This window comes from Cygnus atratus, chromosome Z (genome assembly GCF_013377495.2).
Source record: "Cygnus atratus isolate AKBS03 ecotype Queensland, Australia chromosome Z, CAtr_DNAZoo_HiC_assembly, whole genome shotgun sequence".
Classification (NCBI taxonomy): domain Eukaryota; kingdom Metazoa; phylum Chordata; class Aves; order Anseriformes; family Anatidae; genus Cygnus; species Cygnus atratus.
In genome coordinates this window covers 14,714,866-14,739,138 of record NC_066396.1, presented here as the reverse complement: position 1 = coordinate 14,739,138, position 24,273 = coordinate 14,714,866, and the positions used below count along the sequence as shown (strand labels likewise).

At 42.0% G+C, this 24,273-nt stretch overlaps 1 protein-coding gene across 1 annotated transcript in view; it reads left to right on the top strand.

Annotated features, from left to right (window-relative positions):
* The first annotated feature begins 429 nt into the window (after positions 1 to 429).
* Positions 430 to 24,273, top strand: part of PLCXD3 (phosphatidylinositol specific phospholipase C X domain containing 3) — an 83,490-nt gene continuing 59,646 nt past the window's right edge. Inside the window, 1 exon segment of the mRNA XM_050716452.1 lies at positions 430 to 532. Coding sequence (XP_050572409.1) covers positions 430 to 532 — 103 coding nt within the window.

The window sequence follows — 24,273 nt, the reverse complement described above, 5'->3', positions numbered from 1 at the left end:
AGCAGGGCAACCTGAGGCAGTCATGGGCTGAGAGACCCCTCCGGGGGCCACCTGTCCCAGCGCAGAAGGCATTTATTTAACCCACCTCCTGCCGAGCTCAGGGAGGCTGTTACAGACCCCACGGGTCGCCCTGAGGAAGAGGAGGCAGCCGACCCCCCCCGAGCACCCTTCCAGGAACAGGCCGAGAGCCAGCGCTGGGGGGGGGCCCTGAGGGGAAATGGCGGAGCCCGGCAGCCACCCGGGGGGCGGCGGCACCGGGAGCCGAGCGGAGCCCGGCGGGGTGTGAGAGGGCGGCGGCCCCGCGGGGGAGAGGCGGCGGGGAGCGGGGCGGTGCCGGGCGGGCGGAGCCGGGCCGGGCCGGGCCGGGCTGTGCTGAAGCAAGCGAGCGAGCGGCTGGCGGTGGGAGAGCGGCAGGGGCACGGCAGCGGCATGGCTTCGTCGCAAGGCAAGAACGAGCTGCCTTTCGCCGACTGGATGGCAGCCCTGCCCGACAGCATCCACGGCACGCCGCTCACCAACCTGGCCATCCCAGGTAAGGGCCGCCCCGCGGGTCCCCTGCCCCTCGCCGCCCCCGGGGCGCTGGGGAAATGGCGGCGGGGGTCTGCCCGCGGGGGGCGACCCCGACGCCCCCCCTAGGGACGCGGTGCTCTGGCGGCGGCTGGCCCCTCGCCCGGGATATCGCGGGGTCGGGGCCGGGGTCTCGGAGCCGGGCCAGAGCCGAAAACATCAGGAGAAAAAATTTAAAAAAAAAGAAAAAAGCGTGTGGTATTGCTGCCCGGGCTCCATCCCGGCCGCAGTTCCAGCGGCACCGCGGCGTGCCGGCTGTGAACTCTGTGTCTCTCTTTCCCTCTTTCCCTCCTGGACTTTCGCATCCTTTTCCTCAGGAAGATGAAAGCCGCGGCTGCACTCAGGCGGCGTCGCAGTCCAGAGCGCTACAGGGCTGGGGCGGCCCTTGTGAGGGGCACCTCACCTGCCAAACCTCTTCTCCACCACCCCGTCCCCTCCACGATCCCCTCAGGAGCAGGGCTTCAGGGGTGCTGAGGTGTCTCATAATCCCCCCTAGGAGAAATGTCCACTTCTTGCAAGTTTTGTGTAGCAGCTGCTTGCGTTTTCTAACAATGGTCAAAGAGGGTCTTAATATTTTAAGTCCGTAGAATTGTAGCAGCATTTTTCCTAGAGTGTGTCCTCAGTAATTGCTCTGTTCAAACGCAGGTGTGCTGTTTTAAAACACTTCATGCATCTCGTAGTCTCTTACAGTTTATGCAAGCTATAGCTAGCATTTTTACTTGCTACGATATTTTATTTATTTACTTATTGCTGTTGGTTGAATGTATGGTGTAAAAACCTGCCCCTCCTCAGCACGGGAAACCAGCATCTGTTACCGTAACTTGATGTATGTCAAGCCCTGCTGGAGCTATAAAAACCCTTTGGTGTTAATAACTCTTCCACAACCCATAGGCTGTAGATTATTCTTACAGAACACTGTCTGTGATGAGGGGTGAGTTGGTTTGCATTCATTGGATCTTTACAAGTTAAATATATTGTTTTAGTCTTTTTCTTGGTTTTCAGATCACAATCAAACTTACTTGTGTGAAATTGCTTAAGAAGTACATCAACATTAACTGGTTTCCTTGGATGAGGCTTTACCTGGGCATCTCTCACCAAGCGCTCGCAGTTACTTTTTCATAGCCTTATTGTAAAATACAGGGCAGGTTTTCACAGTAGACCTATCTCAGAGCTTTGATGCAGCTTAGGCAGTAAATAATACAGCCTTTCAGACATTTTATTAACATGTCTGAATTGTTTCTTAAAAAATAACCTCCTGCAGACTGTAAGTGCCAGTTAATGCCAGTACACCATTAAGCAGTGGGCAGGTTCTGCAGCCTTTAAGTGCAGACAGTGACCCCTCATATTGACAGAAGGGTTTTCTTCTTGTAACGGTGATGTGTGCAATCTTGTCTTTTGCGAAATAAGCTTCAAAACTTCTATTACTTCTGTGGCATATGGTGAAGACCTTTGAAGTTTGCCCTTCTGTTGACAGAAATTGACATAAACCTCATTTGTTTGTCTATTTTGCTTTTAAAATGCCATCTTTGGAAAAAAGAGCTGTCTGGGGAGTGGGGAAGTACAGCTCGAAAATCTGTCCATATCAGAGCATGCCACACAGGCTCTGTGGGTATCAGTGCAGTTGAAGTAGTAGTATCTTCTGAAAGTAGATTTATTATCACGTTCAACATATGCAGCACGGAAATGTTAGTGCAAAGACAAACCTGGCATTGATTTAATCCGTCAAGAACAAATAATATTTTAGACATTAATAATGTTTGTTTGCAGGTTTCTTCCCATATGACCTCAGCTGAACGTTAATGCTATATGTGTGTTATAGCTATTAACATAAGTACTGCTACCCAAGCAGGTAATGTAAGGAGTGTGCAGAAGCAGAAACCTATTATGCCAGGTTTATAGTTTTAACATGAATTTTTAACTATTTTTGGAATCTAATTTTTCCAAATTTCCAATTACTGTCTTAATGCAGTCATAGAATTATTACTATATCTTGTAAATAGCATTTTCTGTGCATTTATTTTAATTTTCTTTTCCATACCCAAAGAAGGAAACAGTAATTTTTTGTTGTTGTTGTTCTTGTTTTTTTGAGTAGGATATAAGTTTTACTTGCAGCAGAAAGAATACTGACTTTGGACTTAATCCAGCCAGATAGAATTCAGTTCAGGAGCCTGAGTAACAGTCCAATGCTAACGTCAAGAAAACCAAGTATTAGCTTGAAAATATTACAATGAATTTTCCAAATGGATGTATGGATTCCAAATTGATCCAATACGGGTGATGTCCCAGTATATTAGGGAAAAATGTTGTTTTATTAAAAGTCATTGGTACATTTCTTATTCTTTAGAAGGAGTACCTGGAACTGAGGTGATGCACTGTGTTTGTACTAGCAAGCGTGCAATACTTCAGCTGTTGCAGAAGAGAAACATCAAAAATGTAGCATTCTCTCATGATAGTATTTGAACAATTCTGTTGAAGGTAGTACTCATATTATGTTTAAAAACATGATAGATCACACATAATCTGTGTTTTTTTTTTGTGTGTGTGTTTTTTGCTTTTTTTTAATGGTCAGTTAAGCTTATGCAGGCACAAATATATACTGTTTATCAACACTTAAGCTTCTGTAGTGTTGGATTTTGTCAGTATCCCAGTAAACCCATTCACTCGTTTCACTCTCTGCAACTCAGGCCAAGAATTTTTTGTGAGATCAGGAATCCAGTAGAGTATGCAGAGGTCCCTAACACTAGCTTTGTGTCAGCTTTATCTGTCAAACTTTTCCATTTGGATTTATTCCAAATATGAGAATAGTTCCGTATACCATGGTGTTTCCTTTGGTTCTGCTGGCTGTATCTGTGCTCTCTTGTACTGCAAAGGGCAGATTTTTCTCAAATGAAGGATACCAGTAACAACTAATGGTATGCACTATGTAGAAACAGCAAAATCTCTTAGCTACCAGGAAATAATACCATGCATATTTAATCTTCCATTGCTATGACAATTAGAACAATGAAGGGATATATTCAGCCTTAGGTGTGTGTCTCCTAGTGCTTGTAAACTCCCTCGTATGTTAAAAGATCTGCCTGGCTGAAGACGTAACAGTGTGGTTAAGGAAAAGGTGGAGGATTGTGGGTTGCTGCTTGGTTGGCTGCGGGGGTGTTTTATGGTTGTCATTAAGGTATAGCATTGCTGAATGCTTGTGTCTATTTGACCAGGGTAAGAAATAGCTTTCTGTAGATAATGTAGGTTTATAGAACTGAAATCTTTAGGCCCCCAAATTGAGGATAGAAGGCAAAGTATAGAGTCTGTTCTGCTGTAGTAATGCTCGCTTCTTAATCCAGGTTGAGGACATGAGCTATGTGCAATGCAGTAAAATAGACGTCAGTAGGCAGCATTTCCTTATGAATTGACCCACTTTCTGATCAATTAACTTTATCTTATTGACAGTCTGGAAATATGCATGTAGTTTTACGAGTCTGAGGCTTTTATACAAATCATGTCTAATACCTTTTCCCCTAGTGCTGATATTCCAAGCTTCTGAGAAAGTCTTTAAGAATAATTTACAATGGAAGAAAGTGTTTTCCTTCCCAAGTAGTTATTCCTTCCACCAAAATTGGTGCTTGCCTAAGATCAGCTTTATGAGCAATGCTGATTTGTGCTAGGGATGTGTCTATTGTTCATGTAGCGCAGATAAAATCTTCTGAATGAATTTAAGACCCTAAATACCTCTTGAGTGTCTCATTTTGAGAGCTGGGACTCTTCAAGCATTTGTTTCTTATGTGTTTTGTGCTTGCTTTGAGTAGATGAAACCTTTGGCCTCAGTGTGTGCTCTTGTTGCCTCAGGATTCACTGTGAGCAATGCAATTCTCAGTGAAAATTATTTTCACAGTGATACCAGCTTGGCAGCAGCATTTGCTCAATGTTAGTTCCTTAGGAGGAATGCACAGGATCTGAAGAGCATCTTTTGTTTCTCAGATGGGATTTTTTTTTCTATTTTGACCTATAAAGTTCTTTGTTCATCGGCCAGAAAGCAATTACTAGACACAGCAGAGCTAAAGTTGGCTCATTTTAAATGAAAAGAAGCTTTTGGCAGGTGGAATTTTTTTATGCTACCCAAATTTAGAAAGAGGCTCAGAGACTTGGAATTTGTGTTCCCTACTCTCCCACCATCATCATGCTTTGAAAAGAAAAAGTGAGACCTCACAAAGAATCATGTTATAAGAAGGGACGATGTCTGTCAGTGTCGAAAATTTTTAGTAAGTGTATTAAGGTATGGGAGATAGTGTCAGGAGACCTGGGAAAAGCATGTATGTTGTAACTGCAATATTTTAGCCATTTGTGAATGACAGCACTGCTTAAGTAATATAGAAGCTCTTTTCCTAATGATACTTTAAATTCCTGTCTTTCATTGTAATATCTTGCAGATGTTTGAGTGATTACTTCTTGGGCGGACAATTCTCATTTTCAGCCCCATGGGGAACTTCTTTCATCTTTAAAAGGGCTAAAAATACTTACATGTTGGTTACATACATACGCAACATTTTCACTTTTTAAGTGTTACTAGGAAGCTCTTTAATTTTGAGCCTGAACAGTCAATAAATTGGATTACCTTAGAGTCAGGAGTGATGTATTTGGGAAGTGTCTGGGACCTGTTTCATCCTTATCTGTCCACTAGTGGTCAACAGAGTACCTCTTCTTTGCTTTCCAGGGTCTGTACAAAATTACTTCTGCTTAGAATTGGGAACTAATAATGCAGGTAACCTTATAAATAAGCTTATAATGCAAGTTGCTCACTTAGCTTTTGGCCTAGACATGAAAGCCTAGAAGAACTCTTTCCAGTGCACCCTCTGTTCTATTTCTGTGTTCTTCTATCTGAAATAAGTACTTCACACTTTATTTTCTGGTCTGAAAATGAAGATCATCGTAACTGACATTCCTGACTTTTTTTCTTTTCCTTTGGTAGTTATTTTCCTGGTAATGAGCTTTTTTTCATCATTTACTGTATGATGAAAACCTCTCACTGGCCTTGCACATGCTAATAGGTTATTACCAGTCTTTTCAGAAATATTTCTGTGACACAGTTTCTTGTAGAATTCACCATTAATTCCCCCTGCCAAGATGTGTTTCTAGTATGCAGAGAATGAGGCTGTATGGTTCCTCTTACTGCCATAGAAAATGGGCAGTTCAGGCCCTTAAGTTACCTGCCCATCTAATACAAGAAATAATTTGAAACCTCTTTTTCTCGGTTTCCCAGCAGGAGTTTCTTATTTAATAAAGCAGTCTCCTCTGCCTTAGTTCCCGCAGAGCTGGCTTCTTCTCTGACCGTCCTAGCATCCCACTATGTTGGCAGGTGCAGCAGAGGAAAAGGCTGCATTGCCATCTGGAATTATTCCTTTCTTTCCACCTCACTGAATTTCTGTTCCGTTTCATCTCTTGGCTGAAAACGTCCTTCCTCTTCTGTCTGTGTATTGGAACTGCACTTCTAACAATTTTTAACTCTGCAAATGTTTTATATTTGGTAAGTTTCTGCAGTTCTTACTGCATTACAACTTGCTCTGTATCTTTCATATGAAATGATACTGCCTTGCGTATGCTCAGACATGCTCAAACATGCAAATAATTAAAAATGTAGGTGCGAAGCAGACCAAGTAATGAAAACACAACTTTAAGTAGAGGGTTTAGCCCTTACAGTGGGCTTATTGTATTTAAAAGGAAAACTGCAATCTCTGGAACTGCTCTGCAGATAGAGATTAACTACATTACTAAATCCAAAAAGTATTTATTGAAGATCAATATCTATTTCTAATATATCTATAATCAATATCTAACTAAAATTTTAGCAAATAGCAGAACTGTTAAACAGCATTCTCTTCAAAGATCAGAACAGGGAGAGTAAGGTCTGTACCCATACATAGCTATTCAACAAAGCTTTCAGTACTGTACAGAATCTTTCTGGACCAAATTTTCAGCATACAGCTAGACAAATGCATAACGTGATGGGTAAATGATTGGCTGATGGGTTGGGCTCACAAGGTTCTAGTAAATGGGGTTACATCAGGCCGGTGGACAGTCACCAGCGGGGTTCCACAGGGCTCCATTTTGGGTCCAGTTCTCTTCAATGTTTTCATGACTGACTTGGATGCAGGATTTGAAGGTATACTGAGTAAGTTTGCAGATGATACAAAATTGGGAGGAGCTGTTGACTCCCTCGAGGGTGCAGAGGCCTTGCAGAGAGATCTTGACAAATGAGAGGGCTGGGCAATCACCAACAATGTGAAGTTTAACAAGAGAAGTGCTACATTCTGCACCTGGGAAGTGGCAAACCTGGCTATGTGTACAGAGTGAGGGATGAGAGGCTGAAGAGCAGCCCCACAGAAAGGGATCTGTTTTTGGTTGATAGCACGTTGAATGTGATCCAGCAGTGTGCCCTGGCAGCCAAAAGGGCCAACCATACCCTGGGGTGCATCAAGCATGGCATTGCTAGCCCGTCAAGGGAAGGGATTGTCCTGGTCTGCTCTGTGCTGGTGCAGCCTCACCTCTAGTACTGTGTGCAGGTTTAGGTGTCACATGACATAAAACTGTTAGAGAGTGTCCAAAGAAGGGCTACAGAGATGGTGAAGGGTCTAGAGGTGAAGATGTCTGAGGAGCTGCTGAGGTCCCTGGGTTTGTTCAGCCCAGAGCAGAGCAGGCTGAGGGGAGGCCTCATGGTGGCCTGCAGCTCCCTCACGAGGGGAGCGGAGGGGCAGGCGCTGAGCTCTGCTCTCTGGGGACAGCGACAGAACCCGAGGGAACGGCATGGAGCTGGGACAGGGGAGGGTCAGGCTGGGTGTTAGGGAAAGGTTCTGCACCCAGAGGGTGGTCGGGCACTGGGACAGGCTTCCCAGGGCAGTGGTCACAGCATCGAGCCTGTCAGAGTTCAAGAAGCATTTAGACAATGCTCTCACACAAATGGTCTGATTTTTTTGGTGGTCCTATGTGGAGCCAGGAGTGGGACTCGGTGATCCTTCAGGGTCCCTTCCAACTCAGGTTATTCTGTGGTTTTATGATCTTGTTCCTTCAAAGTAGGTATAAATTATAGGTGCTTAGTTTGTGAGCATATCTGCTTGTGCAGTCTCTACAGTCTATGGGACACTGCAAATAATATAGTTTGGAATTCAAAATCTGAAAGTTTGGTTTTTAATTTAAACTTTTGCAACTTTGAATGTATTTTCATTTGACCTACGGTAGCATATATTGGTTTAATCTTCTTCCATTATTTCAAACAGCTGTATATTATCAACTGATAACTGTATGGAAGTACTGAAATGCTGGGGTAGGGATAAATCAATGTAAACAAATGCATTATTTTCCCTTTTCAAGTAGCCTGCCAGAAATTGGAATCACTAGTGGTTTTCTCTAGGGGGATTTTAGTGGTGAATAGTTTGTGTGCTTATTTTCATGTATATATGCTTATGATGGAAAACTGTAGTGGTGCTGCTTATGTTTGCACAGCTAGACCGACAGAGGTCATATTTCACACCGTTGTAGTAAGGGTTTGGTTTCTTTATTCGGTATAGGTAGGTAGCAAAGAGATAGTTTGTGCTAAAAATGGCTGGGTAATCTGGAGCTCTGAAAGTGTTATGCGTTGTTTTTTTTCTACTTCTGACAGTAAAAATATAGAATTGCAGTTTATAACAATAGTAGCCCCTCCCTAAATTGTCGTCCATCCAAAAGGCATGAAGCAAAGCTGAGGATCTTTTTTCCCTAGGAGATGAATGCCTAGTAGATACCATGCTGAAAGGTGCTGAGTGCTGCCAGTTCCAGTGGGAGCTGAGGGTACTTGGTCTTTCATCAGCTCAAACCCAAGTGTTCTGAAAGGATCTTTTTGTAGTGTTCCTAGCGTACCAAAATGTCATGTCAACTTAAAAGGTGTTTCTCTTGGGGTGAAATGTAATATATTCTGTTTTCTTCTTTTGGAAGTACAGATTCTGTTTTTTCCTGTCTAGAGTAAAACTGTGTCATGGTTTCCACCATGATCTAAAACAAATCACTGGAATGTTTTTCAGAAGCTTTGCCACCTTTTAAAATGTCCCTGTTCCTATTAAATAATGTTTGATCTTTTCTTCATCTATTCTTTCATCTGTTTAGCTTGCATACCCAGTGCTTAAATGCTTCATCTTAGTGTTTCAACTATGAAACAAAGTATTCCAGAATACCTGGAATAAGAGAAAGAGAGGGAAGGAAACAACAGACGCTCTTAGTGATGGTTCCAGACTTCGCTCCCCTCTGTGACACTTGGGATGTCTCAGGTGATTGGGGATGTATGGTGAACTACTGCTACAAAGGTGAAAACCTATTCAGGAAGTTTACTGGATTATAAATTTTGCTAGTGATTCGAAAGAGCCAGGATAAAGGGCATTGAGCTAACCTGACCTTTAAATAACTTCTACAGCTGCTTTTTTAACAAAATGAAGCACAGTGAGATGAGTAGTGTACTTTCTGCTTTTCTTTGTTGTGGTGCTATCATCCACAATGTATTAGTGTTTTTTGTTTTGTTTTGTTTTTTTCTTCATTTTTTCCCCCTTTAAATCTTATTAAACATTTGGCAAGTATTTATAGTTTGGCAGCCATGCAATTTGCTTTTTTAACTACAAAAGGTTATGTTGTGGCTTAACCTGACAGGCAGCTCAGTACCACAGGGCCGCTCACTCACTCTACCCGGGTGTGATGAGGGAGAGAATTGAAGAGGTAAAAGAACTCACGGGTCAAAACAAGTAAAGCAGAGGAAACCAAGGAATCCACTCACTGCTTCCCATCGGCAGGAGGTGCTTGCCCCCTCCCAGGACAGCAGGGCTCATCGCCTGTAATGGTTTCTTGGGCAGACAAACACCATCACTCCGAATGTCCCCCTTTCCTCCTTCATTACCCCAGCTTTTATTACTGAGCACAGCACCACGCGGTATGGGACATCCCTTTGGTGAGCCTGGGCCAGCTGTCCTGGCCCTGTCCCCTCCCAGCTCCTGGTACACTCCCAGCCCCTCGCAGGCAGGGCAACAAGAGGAGCTGAAACGCCCTAGGCTCTACGCAAGCACTGTTTGGCAATAACTAACACATTGATGTGTTATCACCAGTGTTTTCATCCTAAATCCAAAACATAGCATCATGCAAGCCTCTGTGAAGCAAATTAACCCTATCCCAGCCAAAACCATGACAGATTGCTAAACTGGGACTGAAGTGAGAGTATTTAATATGTGAGTAGTGTAGAGCGTTATGCAATCAAGCTGTTGGTTTACTACCTCAAAATGTTTCAGTTTGCATTTACGAAATATGTCTGGTAAAACTGTATATTCCTCAAAAATGAATTGCAAATGTGTGTGCATGGTCATACCAAAGCCAAATCATAGAATATCCCGAGTTGGAAGGGACCCATAAGGATCATTGAGTCCGGCTCCTGGTACCACACAGGTCTACCCAGAAGTTTAGACCATGTGACTAAGTGCACAGTCCAAATGCTTCTTAAACTCCAACAGGCTTGGTGCAGTGACTACGTCCCTGTGGGCAGCCTGTTCCAGTGTGCGAAAATCCTCTCAGTGAAGAACCTCTTCCTGATGTCTAGCCTAAACCTCCCATGTTGCAGCTTGACACCATTCCCTCGGGTCCTATCACTGGTGACTAAAGAGAGTAGATTGGCGCTTGTCCCCACACTCCCCCTAGTGAGGAAGCTGTAGGCCGCGTTGCGGTCTCCCCTCAGCCTCCTCTTTTCCAGGCTGAACAGGCCAAGTGACCTCAGCTGCTCCTCATACATCTTCCCCTCTAGGCCCTTCGCCATCTTAGTAGCCTTCAAATGATATGTTCAGAAGATGTGCTAACCAGAGAACAACTGGAATTGTCTTCTGATGTTTCACTCTGGTGTCTGCCATTAAAAAGTAGAGAAGGTATAGAGAAGTTTTAGCTTTTATTATCTGTGAAGGTGCTGTGTGATCTTACAAAAGCTGTCAAAAATCTCTGCTGTCTTTTCCAGTATAGACTAGGGCTATTAATCTCAGAAAGACTACTGGTGTTATGCTCCATGGGATGTGGAACAATTCACTCACCCCTAAACAGTTTTATAGGAGAAAGTAATTTTTTTTTCTATTTGTGAATCGTTAGTCAGTGCACTTGGGTGAGCTGGGGGTGGATGAGGCTATTCATAATTAGAAATTCCTGTTATCCACAAAAAGAGGGAGGAGGGTGCTGACTGAAAATTCTCCTGGAGGCAAAGATCTGACTTGGACATTAGATAGCAGATGTGGTGTGCATTCATCTCTGTGTCCAGCTGCACTTAACAGCGTGTTTGGGGGTTGCATCATTGGATCCCCAGAACCTCCTATCCACAGATGTGCACTGGAGGTGGCTTTGCTCACTGCTTGTGTGTAACGGGTCTCCGAGTACAATGCAGGAGTCAGCAGCGTATTTTTTGGTCAAATGACTGTGCACTTAAATTCAGGATTATTTAGGCCATTTAAGTATGTGAATACAAATCTGGAATTTTCCACTTCGGGCAGTGTTTTCAGGTGTGGTGTTTTTTTTTGTTTGTTTGTTTGTTTTTTTTCTTTGTAGTACTACAACTTTTTCTCCGATTTGCCGTATCGTCTCTAGAGCTGAAATGGAGGCTTTCACAGTGCCATGGAGATACTTAGTTTTGATTAACTTTAATCTGCAAAACATAGCTCGATTGGAGTTCTGGCTTACCCTACTTATGATGCAAAATTGACAGCCTTTACCCTTTCCAGTAGGAGAGGTTGTCTCAGATGAGTCCTGTCTGTGCTGGGAAGAAGTGCATGTATTTTGACCTTCCAGCCCATGCTTCAGAGCTTATCTAGTAGCACAGGCTTTTACTGCAAGAGGGAGTTGGACTCGTGCTGTCAGCTAAGTGTTATTTAGGACATGTGGCTAGTGAGTGTTTTGAAAAACATATTTTATAAGTTGACAATAAATAAGTAGAAATCAAGCCAGCCTCAGTACTTTTTGGATGTAGCTGTCTTACAGGGGAAACAAGCCAAGGGACACTGTGAAGGACACAAACAGTGCATGTGCAGTTGAATACTGTTGTTTCTAGTGTGTAAGAAGCAGGAAACACTGGCAATCGCAGTGTATAATATGGAGAACGCTGGGTATTCTTCTAAGGTCACTTTTAATGAAGTGGCTGTTAGTGATGCAGCCTCTTCTGGATGGAAATAGCATGAGTATGAACTGATAAAAACAGACACCGAGTTGTCTGAGAGCTCAGGACGGTGTGGTAGTGGTAATGAGGAGACTTGATTTGCTTTTGGCCCATTCTGCATTTGGTCCTGTTGGGTCCCCCTGCTTTGCGCTGACTGGAACAAGTCACTAAACGACTTGTCTGGTTTGACCTATGATTTAAGTTCCTGGCTGTTGGGAAGTGTACTGTCTACACCATGGTTTGCTTTGAGGCTTCATCCTTTACAGAACCAGGAATGATCTCTGGCTTTGGAAAGGGACTTCCAAAGTGTTGCAGGAGTGCCCTATTGGTATACAGACAAATAGACTTAATGAGGATTAAACTGAGCTGGGGTTATGTGGCCGTGTGTAAGGCAAGGCTAAGAACTGCTCTGCCGAATGAGATCAAACATGTGGTTGGCTTAGGGAACTGACTTTGCCATCTTCTGTGGCCTGTGCCCATTACTCTTCTGGCCTGTGCATTTCTTGGAGCAAAAGGTGGCATCCAGATTATTATGTTGTATAATCCTTGATGGATTTTTTTTTTCCAGGTGGCTTTCAAGGGATTGCCATGTCGCTTAGACTGTGAGTAAGGTTCAGTCAGAGTCTTTCCCTATTCCCCTTGCCCGTTGGAGAATGCGGGGTTTGCAAGACCATGAGGAGGGGACACAAGGCTTTATGACACTGTGGATCAGTGATGGAAGAGCTTAACTGAGACAACAGGGGATGGAGAGAAGTTTGGTTCCTTGCCTCTGCAACTGCTTAGGTTTTTGACAGTGAATAGATGCAGGAAATAGCGACAGAAGGTGTGCTGGGAACAGCGGCTGCAACCTGAGTTCCTCCACAGCTGAGCGTGGCTGTGTGACAGTGATGGAGGTCTTGTTTGTGGTCTCCTGGAGCCCGTGAATCTCTGACTGGTGCAGACTTGGAGGGGGAAGTCTGGAAGTTGTCCTCTTTGTTCCACCAACGCTCAGCAGCTGCTGGCTGCTTACAATTCACATAAGTGAACATTCCCCAGCTTTGGAGGAGGAAAGCATCTTTCTGAATCTCATGCATTGTGCCGCTTACCCTAGAGGGGCTAACATTTGTGGTGGCATATGTCCAGTCCAGCTTGCTTCTCAGGTCTTCAGGCAACAATAGGCCACCGCTGCAATGTTCAGAACTGGATTTTATCTTTCTTTGGCATTGCTTCCCCAGATGTGCCAAGAGATAAGGTTTCTTAATCTTCAAAACACCTTTGTCAGAGTGAAATAGCTTGAATTTTATCAGAGAGAGAGGTGGTGGTGGTGTTTTGTTGTTATTTTAAGCTTTTAATAATAAGTGCTTTCATATTTTGAATAGCACTCAGAAGTGCTGATAAACAAACAAACTTAGTGCATTGAAAGCAACTTCTGAGTCAAGTGGGAGATAATGCCCTTTCCTTTCAAAATTACTGTTGTCTACAATAGTATCTGTTCTTGGAACACAGAAGCACAGAAGGTAAATGCAAACTGTTTGCACTGAGCTTTCTTTCATCTATCATTTTATTAAGTGTGCAGTATGAACCGAAGATACTTTCTTAGAGGATATGTAAAGTAAGTGGAAGCATGGAAGCATATTTTTCTAACACAGAAATCCTTTAAAAATAAATGGGGGGAGTCTAGCATTCATGTCTCTCAAACTCGAATAATAAATTGTGAACACTGTGTTAATCTAGGAAGCAAATTACTGCATTTTCAAAGCTTCCAACAATGTATGAGTAAACCAGGAAGGGCTGTCTGGAGGGAGGGAAACAGATATTAAAGTAAGCTTTTTGCTGGAGTTCAACTCATTTCATAGGTAAGTTTGTTTGGTTTGGTTTTGGATGTTTGGTTGGATAATAGAATTTACCAGCTGCTAGGACAAATTTTGAACTCGCTTCTGCTGGGCCTGGTTTCCCACTACCATGTACCATGTGTCATAAGTTCAGAACTGTACAAAATGCCACTAAATCAGAGCAATTACTCTGTATTTTTACCTCGCATGGTGTATTTAGCTATGTGGTAGGGAACAGAGTCTCTTTTGGTTAGCTCCTGATGAATAAATTGTTCTAAGCAGCTTAAGAAAGCAATGCTGCTTAGGTGATGGACTTAAATATGACCCTGTTAAAATACCCAATGCAACTTGTTTGTCAGAGGGGTGAGTACCAGCTTATGTTGCTTCCAGTCTCCAACTGAACCATTATTAAATAGCTGCATGAAAGGAAAAATAATCTGTCTTCAAAGTGCTGGAGAATTTCAAAAGCTTTATAACTTAGCCTTATCCAGAAATTCGTTGTCTTTCATTATGACCTAAATATAAATTAAGGAAAAACTAGGACAGAAAAGCAGGATTTGGAATCTTACCTACTGCATTGTTAAAGTCAACTGGCAGATGCCCTGCAATGACTAATGGTGCTGGATCAGGCCTTTGGTTTGTTGCTGTAGTGGGTCAAGGAATGTACAGAAGAGAAGGAAGTCACAGGTAATGTAATCCTTGTTTGAAACAATGTGTTCCTGAAATATCACTAAGTATACTTTGGATTTGGTCTGCATCATAATGGTGAATGAAGCCAGTTGGCCTTTCACAGACTTGCTCTGTTTTACTGTAAGAAAATATGAGGCTTTCAAATGCTTCAATGTTTACTTATAATAACATGTTAACACTTAGGCAGCAGTATTTCAAAACAAGCTAGCTTATTTTCAAAGCCTTCACGTAGCTTTTCAGGTATTCATATACCTAAGTCCAGAGAACTCTTGGGACAGGTTGAGGTTATAACTTCTGGTTTTGTCTCCAGTCCAAATGCAGTGAGTACAAAGGGATTGAGATACACATAGAAACAGAAAATATTTTCCAAGAAAGGGCTTTAAAATGTCCATGGTGTATCTGAGGCAGCATATGGTTGTTTCATGATAGCAGTATTGGTCTGTTTTCTGAAGCCCTGAAACACAAGGCTGTTTATTTTTTCTTTTGAGCACCTTCTTCCAGAAAATCAATCCTTTTGCTTTGATCTCTGTTTGATCTCTGATCTTGATGGGATTGTTGTGTGATAGCACTTGGTGTGGGATAATTTGAAACTAAGTAGTTTAAATATTTAAGTTTTGGGATGAAAGGGGAGAAGAACAGCTGTCAGAAAGAGCATTTGAAAACCAAAGCAAGCATTACAGTAATGTCAGCAAAATAGCAGGTTTGCAAGGTCTGGAGAGAAGGAGCTGGCCAGTCAGCAATGGTTGTGCCTACTGTCCATGGGAGTGATGCACCCACACTACCTGTTTTGATGAGTGTTTCACAGGGCCATCCAGCAGCACTTCTTTCCTTCTCCCCGGGTAAATCATAACTGGTTTGTTTTATCCACAGTCTTCAGTCCCTCATGCAAAGTTTCTGAGTGTGGGGTTTGTTTTCTGAAATGGAAATAGTTGAGGAAATTGCGCATCACTATAGTCTTTGGCATATGCTATTGCTGAGGAGCGGGAGCACTCAGAAGCCTCCTCTTGCACTGTCTGAAAGCTTGGAGGCACAAGTAGTTTCACCTGTTCATCCAAAACCATGCAAGAGACAGAATACAATATAGTAAGTTGAAACGGAAATAAATATACTGTGGGCTGGAGGGATGAGTACAAGCAATTTAGGTTATTTCAAAATAATGTTTTTGTTACCCCTCAGTCAGCAGAGATGCATCTGTGTGACTTCTTGGGCACTGCAGAAGACGGAATAACCCAGGGAGGTTGTTTGCACTCTCCTCGTCCATCTCACTGATGCTGCGTATGTGGTTGTGTAAGACACAGAAAAAAGGTTGAGAAAAAAGGTTGTGTAAAAACCTGTTACCGTCTCTCACAGATTCACAAAGAGAAAGAGATTATAAGAGAGAAGGTAGACTGCTGCTGTGTTCTCTTGTTAAATTTGTTGTATCAGCCTAGGGTATCGTCATGCTCTTTCACTGAAGCATGGTAAAGAAACTGAATTTCTGAGAATGCCAAGTCCCAGTCTGCTCCTAAACCCAAGGGCTTCCACACAGATTAGAAGGTGAATGCTGCCAGATTCATCTCCATCTTTTCAAAGCATTGTTTCAGAAAGCATCTGGAGTGCAACCCAGGAGTGGTTTGCTGACTGATTTTGCTTCTAAGACTTGAGCAAAAGCAAAGGAAAACACCCTCAGAAAGAGGGGGCACAGGCATTATACTGTTATTAGGAAAATAAATAAAACTTGCTATAACCGAAATGATACTTTACTGCTAAACAAAAAGGATATACCAGCCACTTCAGCAGATGCTGAGATCATATGTGGGCTCTGAAAAGACTGATTTATTTCTGTCGTTTTAAGTATGTTCTGAAAATACATATTGTTGTGATATCCCTATCCTTTAATTTTTTTACCCTCAGGATCTCTATTTGGAAAGAACTTCCTGTATACTGTTGCAGCACAGACCTTTCTTGCAAAAATAAATAAATAAAGCAACAACACTTGCTGTAGAGAAATTAAAGTAAAATGAGTGTTAAACCATACAGAAATAGGGTTTATGTGTGCTCCTAGCAGAATGAGGCTCTATTCTGAAGATTTGGCACAGAGACTGAGTTATTTTGCAGTATTCATATATTCCATGAGTGCCAAGCTAGAATATTTAAAGTGAAAAATATTGAGGGAAGATGTCTTTATAGCTGCCAAGTTTAAATCAGTATATGGAACTGGTGAGGGCTAAAAATGATGTTTGCCAGTAGGGCTGTTTTTGTTGCCACGTGCATCTCGACAGTGAATTTGTGTTGACTTCAGAGTAAGTCTGAAGTATGTTTTGAGGGTGGAACTGACTGATGGCTTTAGGGGAAAAAAAACACCCATAGGTTAAAACCTTTTTACTGTTGTGTTCTGTATCTGTACATCTTGGTAGCAGAGCTTGTATCCAGTTGGTTTGAAAGGCTTTCAGATGAAGACAGCACTAACTTGGTGACATCGAGTTCTGGGCGGGGCTATTTTTTCACTACTAAAATGGCTGGGTCTTGTTTCATTTAATGTTTTTCATTAATAAGCTAGATGAGAACAAGCTCATTATTGAAATACAGGGGTAATAACAGTTGAAAGAGGAAAACATTACCCCATACTGCACCGCAGTGAAATGAACTTCACTTGGATAAAAATAAACTAATAGGTTGGGGCTGGACTGCAGAATAATTTTAAAGTTACTGGGCAGAAGAGGGACTTATGTAGTAATTCTGGAAGAGATCTGTAGGGGAATGATGGCTGTGATTTTAACACATGAGGCAGCAGGGAAGAAATTGCCATTGCAGGTCTCAGCTGCGTACTCTGAAGCTTTGTGTTTATGAAGAAGATGCCTGTATGATGCTGCTGCAAATGCAGTATTGTATTTGTCATTACTAAAAATAAAGGCAGAGATGGAAGCTGAAAGTAAAGTGGCAAAACCCTTAATCGTGCCTCAGTGCAAGGAGAGGGAGTGAAGTAGTAAAATTGCAAGGATAGTACCCAGATACAACTCCGGATATAGCACTGAGATGAGTAAGAGGTAACAATGACAGGAAAATACGTTGTTGGTGGATTAACATACTACATGATTCAGAAAAAAAGAAATGAGGTATTATCCCCCAGAACTCCTTCAAACTTGGGTCACAAAATCTGTCTTGCTGTTAAACAGGAATTTACATAATACCAGGTAGGAGCCCAGCCTGACACCAGAAACACACTTTTCCCATCCTTTACATATCTTCAGGAAACATGAGTTAAAATGTGGTGTTTTTCAACCAAACTCAGCTGAAATAATGAGCTGTAAATCACGATAATCCATATATAAAAACTAGGATCAAGCTTACACAGTCTTGTTGAGGCAGCAGCTTGGTATGACTTCACCATCACCTTCACCATCGTATCTCAGTTCTCTTCCAATAGCTTCAGCTTTCAGGCTTCTTAGAAAAGCTACACTGCATGGGGATAATGTCAGATGGACTCTAGTGAGCACTGGGCATCAGCAACACAGTAAGTCTCATTGATTTCTTCCAAACTGAGATCACCTTCTGGAGAAGTAATTTAGAGAATAGCAGTTAATATTGTTTATCGTTGTTCATCAGGGACAAGACTGGAGGGGGTACTCTACATTCAGAGGGCTGCTAGTGCAAACTATGGGGGAGTTGCTGTAACTGTTGCTGTATAAAAATTAATGCCTTGGGAAGGTGTTCTTGCCATGCTGTATAAAAAGCCTGGGCATGTATTGGAAGATTTAATTCTCTTACATGCCTTGACCTGCTCTCTGAGCTCTGCTCTGCAGGGGGCATCAGACTGTCAAAAAGTGATGCACCTTTTCAGTGAAGTTTTGTGCTGACTAGCTCTGTCTGGTAAATAGCCAAGATCTGTGACCTTGGAGCCTCTCTCTAGGCGTTTTTGTGTATGACAGAGCCTAGCCAATTGAATTACAACCTAATAGTTATAGAGAAATCACTCCTCATCAAGAAGCAAATTTTGAACTCTTTTGCCACTGAGGTGTGTGTGTGTGTGGTTTTTTTTCCTTTCTCTTTGTTGTTGTTATTTGGTTTTTCTTTTTGCTTGAACAGGCTGTCTGGTAGGATGAGAACCGCAGCTGAGCCTTAACTAGCTATTGCCCATTGCTGTAATTCACATGAGAATTAAATCCTTAATGTTCCGCTGGAATCAAGGTGTATTCTGTCTTAACAGAATCGAAAGCTGGGCAGATGCAAGGAGATGTGCCAACAATTAAATGCAGTGCTTCTTTACAAGGTGTGGTAGCACTTGTAGGTTAGCTGTCCCTAAGCCATGAGGAACTGTGAACACCTTACCAAACGCTGTACCAGAGCTGATTCCTGACTGCCATGCTGCCTGTAGATTGCTTCCCATCATTCTTGAGCTAGTCAGTCAGAGGCATTGTTTTTGGCTACTGCCTACACTGTCCTTTACTGCTGTGCCAGCACTTCAGCCTTAATCACATGGAGGACCCTCTGAGAGATCCAGGCAGGGAGAAAATGTGATCCCTGTGTGTGTGGTTCCAGGGTGCTAGTCATGCCATGTGATGCAGAATCACTTCCATGAGATGGAGGCGAACTAGTGGTTAGATGATGTTGGAAGAAACAAGTGGTGTCTTCCTGTCTGAAGTTCATTTCGTATATTAAATCTATCAGGAATTATTTTTAAGTGTGTATGTATAGAGGTATGTGTGTGTAGATACATACAAACAGGCACTATTTTTTTTATTTATTCTTACAGTTCCTAAGTGTGTGTATTGTAATGGTGTGATGCCTATGATGTCAAATTACCTTGTTCTTTTTTGGAGAATGGTGCTTATTTCCCAACCAGCTCCTGAATCCTGAATCTGCAAAGAAAAGAAAGAACCAAACCAAACCAAACCCCAGGAGATTACCACAGTATTTGTTCATCTGTCCATACTATCTAAACAGTCCTTCCACCCCTAAATAGTCCCCTTTTTACCTATGTGAAGACATTATGCCTTTCAAAAAGTAGTTGAGGTTCACATGTGTGGCAGTGCCATTCTCTATGAATAAATGCATTTCTTACTGTGCTTTGCTTCATAACACAGTGCTGTGGTTGCCTAAGCCGTGTGTGTCGCTGTGTAATCTGTTGCAGTGGAGTTTCAAAGCCTCAAGAAGAGCAAGTGGTGAGGCATTGCTCAGCCACAGGGAGGAGGGGGAAGCTGGTGGAGGGGAGGACCAAATCCTTGCTGCTTCCTTGCATTTCAGCCCTGGTATCCTGAGGGTTCAGTTGAAAATGATGTCCTGTAAATAATTGCATGAGCTGCCCCTTTACAGCTTTTAATGACGTTTTATTATGATATTAGAAATGATTAATTCCAGAGGAGGCCATTTGCTGCATCAAGACCATGAAGAAGATTAGTGTTAGAGACCCTGTGAGATTCATATTTTTGATGGAACTACCTCTTCCTACAGAGTATGAAAATGTTTCTGAGTCTGATTAAAGAATATGAGCAATGTTTTTGCAGGATGGCTCTCCTGTAGGAACATAACTATCACAGCATGCTCTGGGGGTAGTCAAGAAGTGAAATATAAATGTCATTTCTACTCCACGTATATTCAGCTTGGAATTAAACTGTGTGCTTTTACCAATGAGGCTGCTAGCACAACTGATGGATTGAGAAATGAAATCTGTTAAAGCAAGATTAGAGTTCTTTCCAGAAAAAAAAACGCTTGAGGTTTCAGGGTTGCTGTAGAGTCTATCAAATGCAATAATTCTGTGTCCTGAACTGATTTCTTGTGTGCTATGTAACAGTCCAACCTAAGTAGTCATTATCTATCGTGGCCTTAGAAGTCTGTAGAGACCCTGATCTGAAATCCCTGAAGACTGTCATCTCTTTTCCAGTAAGTTCCATGTTGTCAGGAAAAAACAAAAACAAACAAACAAACAAAAACCTTGGAAAGTAAGATACCTTTTTTCATTTGCAGTTGAAAAAAGACAAAGGAAAAGGAATGCTTTATTTAGGGTGGAAAAATACTCATCTTCTGATTTTTAAAAAAGTTATAATACAGTTATGAGCCAACTTAACTGCATGAACTCAGTAATGGCCAGATACATCAAACATAAAGAAATATTTCAAACCAAGACATTGTTTACAGCACCATGTAGATAGATGTACTAGTATCTCCTTCTTACCTTGCTGTCCAGCAGTGACTGTGTTTGCAGATTCCTAGGGAAGGGCAAGAACAGAGGTAAGCAGATCTGCTACTTCCCTTGTATATTCTCGCAGTTTGCAGCTACTGAAAGTAGCACAAGCTTACTTCTGTTTCACTGAAATGCTTGTGCATCTTCTAAATCTTGTGGTGGTGCTAGGTCAAGAGGCATGTTTTTTCAAGACAATGAAAAAGTCCAGCTAGTTCTGTTCAAAACACCTCTGAGGTTGAAATAACTCTTTATACTGTGACTTTCTCTGGATTCGAGATCTTTTCAAACTTCTGGGTTGTTTTACAAATAGGACATTTCTTGTAAAGGACTAATTTGCAGGGAGCTGAATGCTACTGTACAGAGTACTGCACTCCAGTGAAACTGTCCAGATTAACCTTCTATTTTAAAGGTGTTTGAAAATGAACAAATTTCTAGTTGAAGGCTTCCTTTTCTGTGACATCTGTAATAGAGATTTAAAAAACAACAGCAACAAACACACTCGTCACACATTGTAGTCTTCTGTGAGTGTGGACCTGGATCAGAATCAGGACTTGCAGAATGGAAACTCTTGAGAGTGGTAAGAGGAGCTGTACGTACCTGAGAACTACACACGTTTCTACCGCCAGCGTTTTCAGTCCACTTCTCTTCTGTAGTTAGTTGTTGCTGTCTGTCATTGTTGAACAGCCTATATCGAATTTGGATTGCTGTGAATCTGCAGTTGTGGTCTGTTAATTCCCTCGGATGTTTGTTTTGTGGACCAACTATGTAAGCTTACTTTCCTCCAAAATAATATGCTGTAGGCATTCTTGAACAGTAAGATATGTGAGCTTAGATCAATGGAATCACGCACTTAAAAATAAATAAATAATTCTGATTTAAGTAATAGGAAATATTTTATGAAGTGGACAATACATCTCCTTAGTTTAGGATCAGTGATGTTACAAAAATAATGCTTTTTCTGTTACCTTCAAGACATGAAAGTGAGCTAATACCACCACTTGCAGAGAATTCCGAGATACCTGTCAGAAACCAAACCATTATTGCTTACTGTTATTTATTTATTTTAAAAGCCAAAACAAACAAAAAAGCCTGCAAAAGGCAGAGGATGCTTCTGACAAGGTAATGAAAGAACGTTTCACAGTAATACCACTTTTGCTGTTTCCTCCAGTAGGAATTGTATTCAGTAGGAATTGTACCTGAATGACTAACGAAATGATTTACTTGTATGTGCCCTGAAGAACTGAGTCGTCTTGAGTCTTTAAGGAGCAAAAGTTTGTTTTCTTTTTTTAGAAGCCAGAAACAGGCAGCGATTTCTGAAAATACTCTTCTGAACACTGTGCAGAGGATATGTGGGCTGATGCAGTTTTTTGCTCCCCAGAATTGAACAAGGAGTGAGAGTTGTAGCACAGTTAATCAAGGGAGTTTAATCATGGATTCAACATTTTGTTACAAGCAGATTTTTTCTCACTTTATTACTTCCTTCATACCCATTAGACTTCCTCAATTGACTCACACAATAGACAGTTAATCCCATTGATTTATAGATTTTTTTTTTTAATCTTACTGTCTTTCAACATTATTTATGAAAATTTCATCCTCAATCTTTTAAAAATCAAACTCTTATTCTGTAGTATTTTGGTTAGGTAGTTGCTCTTCTTATCCTCCTTTTTTGGGCAGGAAAAATGTTTGGTAAGGATTTTTCTTTGGATTTTTTTTTTCTGCAGTAATTAAGATCTCAAATAGGGATAGTTTAGAATGAATTCATAAACATAGACTGTTTTGGGGTAGATTGTGGCTGGATGTTGTGGGGTGGACCTGAAAACAATGTGTTTTCCATTGCTTTAACTTACATTTTTAGTTTTTCTGGGTGAAATATAATCCATCTGGTATCACAGTTGCTTGGGTAGAGCTCTTGCTCTCAAGATGTTTTATAATGCTCAGATTCTAGAAGCTTACTCCTGTGCTCAAAAGACAGAAGGTGAGAATGTGAATAGGGTACAACGTGGCTGTGGTCCTGGTTCAGCAAGATGAAAAAAGATTGCTATATACTGAATTAAAAATATGAGAAGGTATATCTTGAATGAAGTGACCCAGTGAACTTTCCTGAGCACTCATCTAGCTATTTTTATGAAAAGCAATTATGTGTGTGAAAGTAATATGAAGGAGTTTACTCACTACTGTGTGCTCTAAGGACTGCTCACAGGAGAGCAGGTTGATGAATCTGACTGATAAATAGGCTGCAAAATGCAGACAGTATTATTAGTCACAGCCAAATTCACTCTTTCAAAGCAGACTCTGGACTAAGCTACATAATAGGAAGAGTAAGTTAAACTTCTAGGTCTGTTAAGTGTAAGGACTGGAAACATAAGCAGCCGAGCTGCAGAAGGTTGTTAGATGTGTCACACAAAGGCAGTGGACCTTTTTGGCAGGTGATCAGCAAAAAGTGAAGGTAGTATGGATAAAAATATTTTTTAATTCCTTGTTTATGACACGAGCACCATACTCCCAGGAAACAGATGATACCTGTTTTCAGGCTTCCAGGTGCTTAATGTCAGGTGGTGATTTATAGAAGACAATATTTTTTCAGTACATAACAGTGACAAGTGCATACCTGCCAAGCTGGGATTTTTTATTTTTATGTTTTTTTTCTGGCTCTTGCTGAAATACGGTGTATGAGTAGTTCACTTTCATGGGAGTTGGTAAAAGCTTAAATAAGGATTTTTCAAATGCACCTGGAATTCACCAAATGTTGCTCTCAAGAAGCTGGGCTTAGTCCAGTGATGAGGTGCACATACATCTTGCCCTAGGCTGACCCATTCAAACCTCTAGCAAACCCATTGGCTCCCCTGAGGACAGCGTTTCATGTTTTCAAGGCATTTTAAAAGCAGCATTGTGGTGTGATCATGTTCATGATGCTTGCCCCTTCCCTCCTCCAGGCTAGGATGCTGCCTGCCTCCGTCTGGGCATCCTGATTTAACTACTAATTCTTGAGTTGCTGGAGGGGAATGGGATTAGGATGTAACAGCGGATTGCGAGGATCCATCGTGGCCTTGTAAAGGTTGTTCTATGAGTTGCAGGGTAGCTCTTTAGGCTGCCATTCAAAGAAGTCCTGCACACTTTTTCATGTATACATAATTCATGCATTAATGTTTTTTTCGTCCACCTGCTGAGATAGGCTTTCAGCTGTGGTGGTCTTCTCAGTTACCCTCTGTGTCTAGTTCTTCAGGGTAAAGATGTAAAAATGCAGTATGACTTTTCTGCTCAAAAGATCATTGCTACCTGATTTGTACATTGGAGCTGGCAATATTTAGTATCTGTAGTTCTGCCTGGGACACCAGCTGTGCAAGAGATTTGAGAGGTAGTTATTAAAAACCCCCAAAAGACTGAATTATCCTCATCAGATATTGTAACCAGCTGCACACAGGGCTTTGCAACAAACCTATGTCCTCGAACCTGAGTGAGAGCAGTAGTATCACTCTATCAGGACTTCAAGGCTGCTGGCTCTCCTTTCCTCCAGAGGCACTTTAGCAACCCATGTTCCTTTCTTAAATTCTGGAAATTTGTTCTTTGAAACCCATTGTTAGAAACGGCCTCCCAGGGCAGGTAGGTCCAACGTTTTCCTCTCCCTGCTGTGAATGCTCAAAGGACAGGAAGATTAAAGAGAGCCTGAGCTTGCTCTGCACCGTGCTTGGGCACAGACCTCACATGCTGCAGCGAGGAGTTCAGAGATGCATTATTTTGGAGGCTTGTTGGATTTGTGCAGTTGCATGATGAAAGGCGTGCTGGAAGGCAGCACAGTGCTGCTTCCGAGACGCAGAGGCTCGTTAGAACAGCCCTCCAGGTAGGGGAGGTGCGGGTGGCCCTGTTGT